The 6,357-nt window shown below is 35.3% G+C and overlaps 3 protein-coding genes across 3 annotated transcripts in view; 2 read left to right on the top strand and 1 right to left on the bottom strand.

The window, feature by feature from the left end:
* The window catches only part of LOC134832435 (FAD-dependent oxidoreductase domain-containing protein 1-like), a 21,975-nt gene extending 20,584 nt beyond the window's left edge, over positions 1 to 1,391 (bottom strand). Inside the window, exons 1-2 of the mRNA XM_063846451.1 lie at positions 1,095 to 1,391; positions 7 to 1,030 (exon numbers count right to left, since the gene is read on the bottom strand). Of these exons, the coding sequence (XP_063702521.1) occupies positions 7 to 1,018 (1,012 nt within the window). The 5' untranslated portion in view covers positions 1,019 to 1,030; positions 1,095 to 1,391. The remainder of the gene's footprint in view (positions 1 to 6; positions 1,031 to 1,094) is intronic.
* Positions 1 to 6,357, top strand: part of LOC134830823 (titin homolog) — a 43,399-nt gene that overhangs the window by 23,715 nt on the left and 13,327 nt on the right. The gene's annotated exons all lie outside the window — the stretch shown is intronic.
* On the top strand, positions 1,472 to 6,303 carry LOC134831451 (ATP-dependent DNA/RNA helicase DHX36-like). The gene is made up of 4 exons (XM_063845181.1): positions 1,472 to 1,586; positions 1,643 to 4,001; positions 4,056 to 4,422; positions 6,171 to 6,303. Exons 1-4 carry the CDS (start codon positions 1,530 to 1,532, stop codon positions 6,244 to 6,246), a joined length of 2,859 nt encoding a protein of 952 aa, XP_063701251.1. The 5' UTR covers positions 1,472 to 1,529; the 3' UTR covers positions 6,247 to 6,303.

Here is a 6,357-nt window from a genome sequence, read left to right as displayed (position 1 = left end):
CGAAGCGTTTTCGCGGCTCTACAGGCAACGGGACATTCAAAACTCCCCTTCCGGTGCCAATATTCGCCATTTTTGCGATTTTTCCGGATTGTGCGCCCGCCGCAAGAACACAAATGGCAAATTTAATAGTCCGTATCTCGCCATTCGGCATTTTGACAATCGCCTTATCGAGTTTTTGCAAGTGTCCGAAGTCATCATGAGGCGACATCGTGGTTTCATCTGTTTCTATTTGGAATCCTACGACTTCCGCTTGTGTGTAATGTGCTCCGTACTCGATCGCGCGGTTCTTAAAGGCACACAAAAGGCTCCACGGGTCAAACCAACCTTCTTTTTCGAGTCCGTGACACCCAACAGCGATGCCTTCAGTGTTAATCCACGGAAATTTGCGTTTAATTTGCTCTGCGGTAAGGATTTCGTTACGTGCCCCCAGCTCATTTTGCATTTTTGAGTTCTCAATTAACGTTTCGGCGCCTTCCTCGGATGCCAGCATCATGTATCCGTACGGATTGAAGTTCACATCGACGTCATCTCCGAGTTCTTGCTTGATATTTCGTAAAAATTCGGCGCCAAAGAGACTCATCATCACATTTTCTTCAATAGAAAATTGTTGTCTTAAGCCTCCAACCGAAAGCGGTGTCGAAGCAGTGGCATAAGTTGGATCTTTTTCGACAACGACGACGTTTAAACCTTCGCGAGCCCGTTTTTTGAGCCAATAAGCCGCAGAACTGCCCATCGCTCCGCCTCCAATTACCAAAACATCGCAATGCGACTGAAATTGCTTCTTCGGATCGACTTCCAGGTCTTCCAATGAGGCACTTTCCCTTTTCGCCTCTTCCCACAAATTCTTGTATCGCTGAATCGGGCGTTTAATATCATCCTTCAATATCCGAATGGTCCTTTTAATGGGATCCTCATCCTCGGGCGGGACAACATCCTTCCTGACACAACTCGAAACCGAGATTTTTCGAACGTTTTTCGCTAAAAAACGCAAATTTGATGAGGTCCGTCGCAGCAGCATGTCGAAAATTGACTAAATTAAAGCAAATTCACGATGATTATTTTATTAAGAATGACAATGAACAATTTTCAAGTACTTTTTGTGCTACGCAGTGACTGATAACAGCGTTTTGACGATTGTTTGATAAACAGCGGCGAACGTAAACACTTCTCTGATAAGATTTTTGATGGTTTTTAATAAAATTCTAATGAGGAGATAACAGGTGCAGTCAATTAAACGACGATTTTCTGATAAATGCGGCTTCGACAGTGCTTCGGATGAATGAATTTCAGTAATTTGTACTTGAAAATATTTTTCAAAATAATTTTTAATGAAAATTCTTGTTGAAAAATCGAAAAAAATTTAATTTTTCGAGACCAAAACAGAATTTTCACAGAATTTCAGCTGAGAATGCGATTTGAGCGCCATCTACAGGAATTTTGAATTAGCGAAAAGGCATGGAACCGGCAAAAAGGTAAACAAAAACCTCAAAAACGAACAATTTCCGTAATTTTTCAAGTAAAATCAGGAAATGTCGAATCGTTACGGTAACAGATACGCTCGCGGAGGTCGAGGAAGAGGCGGAAATGTAAGTTTTTATTAAAATCTTATCGAAATTATTTTAAATTTTAACTTTTTTTCAAGTTCAACTCGAATCGCAGCAGAGATGATGACTCGACAGCCGGATTTTCGCGTGGCGGAGGGCGCGGAGGACATCCAGCAGGGTTGCGAGGACGAGATATCGGCTTATATTACGCCTCCATGAGCAAACAACGTCGTGAGGAAGACGAAAAACGCTTGGAAAAAGACATAACAATCCCTTCTAATAAAATTTTGGAGATCCAAAAATACCTGAAAAACTGTAAATACCTTTTGGATGACCAGAAAAATGAATTTTCAGAAGATTCTGAAGCAAAAAAGTTTCAACAAGAGTTCGAACGTGTCACAAAAACCGAAATGGAGGATCAAATCCAACTTTCAATAGCGATGCGGATGAGCCAAGAACCGGATGAAACGAAAAAAATCAATTTTTCCAAGCCAAAAGGGAATTTAGAGCTCCAAAATTTCCGTGAAAAGCTCCCTTGTTGGCAATTTCGTGATGAAATCGTAAAAATTATTCGCGAAAATCAAGTTGTTCTCATCAAAGGGGAGACAGGATGCGGAAAAACGACGCAAGTAACGCAATTTATCCTCGATGACGCGATAAAATCTCAAAATTCCCAAAAAATTTCCATTGTTTGTACCCAACCTCGTCGAATTTCTGCTGTTACTGTAGCAGAACGTGTCGCAATCGAACGCGGCGAGAAATTGGGCGATTCTGTCGGTTACAACATTCGTTTGGACTCGATAATGCCCCGAAATCGCGCGGGAAGTATCTTGTATTGCACCACTGGATGCGTTTTAAAGTATTTGGAATCCGATCCGGCGTTGCTGGATGTCACTCATGTCATTCTAGATGAGGTTCATGAACGAGATACGAACTCGGATTTGTTAATGGGCATCTTCAAGGTCATCATTAAATACCGCCCGGAGCTTAAAATTATCCTCATGAGTGCGACTTTGAATGCGGAAGTCTTCGCAAATTACTTTGACGGATGCCCGACACTCGAAATTCCGGGAAAAATTTATCCTGTCGACGAGTTTTACTTGGAAGATGTACTGTCGATGCTGAATTTCACGCAATTTCGGGAAAATAGTAGGCGAGAAATGCCTTTTTGGGCACGACATCGTCGCGGATTTAAAGATCCAGCAGCAGATTTGAGGGAAATTTTATCGCCTCACGTGTCGGGGTTGCGAAAAAAATTCGGACCGAACGTTGTTCAAGCACTAATGAACCCCCAATCGGAAAATGCTGACCTGGAATTGATCGAAGAATTAATTTTTTATATCTCGATGAATTTAGGGCCTGGAGCGATTTTGGTTTTTCTTCCGGGATACGGGCAAATATCGAAACTTTGTACAAGTTTGACCAAATCTGGGCGATTTCCCGAAAGAAAATTCAAAATTTTTCCGCTTCATTCACTTTTGACGGGCGCCGATCAGAAAAAAGTCTTCGAAAGATGCGAACAAGGCGTTCGAAAAATAATTGTAGCAACAAATATCGCCGAAACTTCGGTTACCATCGACGATGTCGTCTACGTGATCAACGCTGGGAAGCGAAAACTCACGAATTACGATGCAGAAACGAATGTTCAGGTGTTAGAGGAGATGTGGGTGTCAAAAGCCAATTCCAAACAACGAAAGGGTCGCGCAGGACGATGTCAACCCGGGATTTGTTATCATTTGTACACGCGGGCGCGTGAAAATTCACTCGAGGATGACATTTTGCCGGAAATTCAGCGAATTCGCTTAGACGATATCATCTTATCATTGAAAATTTTGGGCATTTCTGACGTAAAAACTTTCCTGTCGAAGCTAATTTCGGTCCCAAACCAAAAAATCATCGAACACAGCATGACATTGCTCAAAAGACTTGAAGCTTTAACGCCTGAAGAGCTTTTAACGCCCCTCGGATATCACTTGGCTCGATTGCCGGTCGATGCGCAAACCGGCAAAATGATTCTTTTTGGCGCGCTTTTTAGTTGTCTTGATCCCGTGACTTGCATTGCGGCGAGTTTGACGTTTCGCGATCCTTTTTACACCGTCATGGGCAAAGAACGTGAATTGGATAGAATTAAACTTGAATTTGCTCGGGACTCGAAAAGTGATCATTTGATGGTTGCGAATGTCATGAGAAATTGGCGACGAGCGCAACAAGAAAGAGATAATAATTTTTTGCGCGAAAATTTTTTGAGTTTTCAAACGTTGAAACAACTCGAGGACATGCAGGAACAATTTTATAAACTTCTTGGTGAAGCGAAATTCATTGAAGGACGAGGAGTTTTGGATCAAAAGACGAATCGCAACTCAGACAATGAAAAAGTCGTGAGAGGAGTCATTTGTGCGGGACTTTATCCGAATATTGCGAAGATTATGAGGGTTAAAACGAGGAAAAATTTCGCTGGTAAGACATTTTTCTTAAAAATTTTCAGAATTTTTCATTAAATTCTATTTTTAGATGCAACTCCAATGGTCGAAACCAAAGAAGATGGCAAATGTTCGATTCATCCGTGTTCCGTTAATGCTCGACAGAGAACTTTTAATCATCAATATCTTGTTTATCATCTGAAACAAAGGACGCAAAAGCTTAATATTCTAGATTGTACGACAGTGAGTCCTTATTCTATTTTGTTTTTTGGCGATTTGATCGAATCCAAGCCAGAAGAAGGAACAATTCAAGTAGCAGATTACCTGAAATTTAAATGTGATGCAGAAACACAAAAATTGCTGATACAACTGAGAGAAGGATTAAATAAATTGTTGAAGGAGAAAATTTGGAGACCTTCGCCTGTTGATTGGGATGGACATGAAGGAGCGCTTTTGATGTAAGAAATTTTTTTTGTTTATTTTAGGTTAAGTTTTTGAAAGATTTGAAAATATTTTAAAGCTTGAATTAGCAAAAGAGCGAATTTCAAATTTTTAACGGATATTTTTTGAATTGACATTTACAAATTTTTTTTTTAATCTTCTTGTCAAAATCTTACAAATTTCGCAATTTTTTTTATTTTAATAAGGTACCTGTGTAATTTTAAATATTTTTGTTGTAAAACTTGTATTTTTACAAATTTGCTCCAAATGGATAAAAATTTGTCAGAGAGCTCTAATTTATCATTTTTTATCATTTTATAACTCAAAACTGCCAAAAAATTGAAACTGAAAAAAAAATTTTCTTTGACATAGTTTTGATTTGAAAACTAAATCAAGAAAAAAAAACTGTGTCAAAAATTTTTGTCAAAATTGCTCCAAATGGATAAAAATTTGTCAGAGGGTTATAATTTATCATTTTTAATCATTTTATAACTCAAAACTGCTAAAAAATTAAAACTGAAAAAAATATTTTCTTTGACATAGTTTTGTTTTTAAAAACTAAATCAAGAGCAAAAAAACTGTGTCAAAAACTGTGTCAAAGCAATTTTTGTCAAATCTTGCTCCAAATGGATAAAAATTTGTCAGAGGGCTCTAATTTATCATTTTTAATCATTTTATAACTCAAAACTGCTAAAAAATTGAAACTGAAAAAAATTTTTTTTCTTTGACATAGTTTTGTTTTGAAAACTAAATCAAGAGCAAAAAAACTGTGTCAAAAACTGTGTCAAAGCAATTTTTGTCAAATCTTGCTCCAAATGGATAAAAATTTGTCAGAGGGCTCTAATTTATCATTTTTAATCATTTTATAACTCAAAACTGCAAAAAAATTGAAACTGAAAAAAATTTTTTCCTTTGACACAGTTTTGTTTTGAAAACTAAATCAAGAGCAAAAAAACTGTGTTGGATAAAAATTTGTCAAGGGCTCTAATTTATCATTTTTAATCATTTTATAACTCAAAACTGCAAAAAAATTGAAACTAAAAAAAATTTTTTCCTTTGACACAGTTTTAATTTGAAAACTAAATCAAGAGCAAAAAAACTGTGTCAAAAACTGTGTCAAAGCAATTTTTGTCAAATCTTGCTCCAAATGGATAAAAATTTGTCAGAGGGCTCTAATTTATCATTTTTAATCATTTTATAACTCAAAACTGCCAAAAAATTGAAACTGAAAAAAATTTTTTCCTTTGACATAGTTTTTTTTGAAAACTAAATCAAGAGCAAAAAAACTGTGTCAAAAACTGTGTCAAAGCAATTTTTGTCAAATTTTGCTCCAAACGGATAAAAATTTATCAGATAATTTATCATTTTTAAATTTTTAACTCAAAAAATTGAAACTACATTAATTTGAAAAAAATAAAAAAAATTTTTGTCAAATAAAATAAAAATCAGAGGGCTCTAATTTATCATAATCATTTTAAACTTAAAAAATTAAAATTTTTTTTTGACACAAATTTGAAAACTAAATCAAGAGCAATGTCAAAGCAATTTTTGTCAAATTTTGCTCCAAACGGATAATAATTTTCAAAAATAAAATTTAATAAAATAAAATAAAAAAAAATTAATAAATAATTTTAAAAAATAAAAAAAAAAAAATTAAAATAATTTAAAATAAAAAAAATTAAATTTAAAATATGAAATATTTTCAATGATTTATGTTTTTTCTACAAAAAAATTAGATTTTATTTATTTTTTTTAATTTTTTTAGGGCAATCATCCATCTTCTCTCAATAGAAGACTCCAACGAATACGACGACGACTGTGATGACTTAAACTACAGTTGAAAAAAAAAATATTTTTTATTTCCCGACAATAAATTTAAAAGTTTTTTATAAAAAAAAATAATATTTTATTTAAAAAAAAATCCATTCACAAAATCCAACGAATTTCGAAGA

The sequence above is a fragment of the Culicoides brevitarsis genome, chromosome 2 (genome assembly GCF_036172545.1).
Source record: "Culicoides brevitarsis isolate CSIRO-B50_1 chromosome 2, AGI_CSIRO_Cbre_v1, whole genome shotgun sequence".
NCBI lineage: Eukaryota > Metazoa > Arthropoda > Insecta > Diptera > Ceratopogonidae > Culicoides > Culicoides brevitarsis.
The sequence above is the reverse complement of the archived record's forward strand: the minus strand, read 5'-3'. Positions and strand labels throughout refer to the sequence as shown.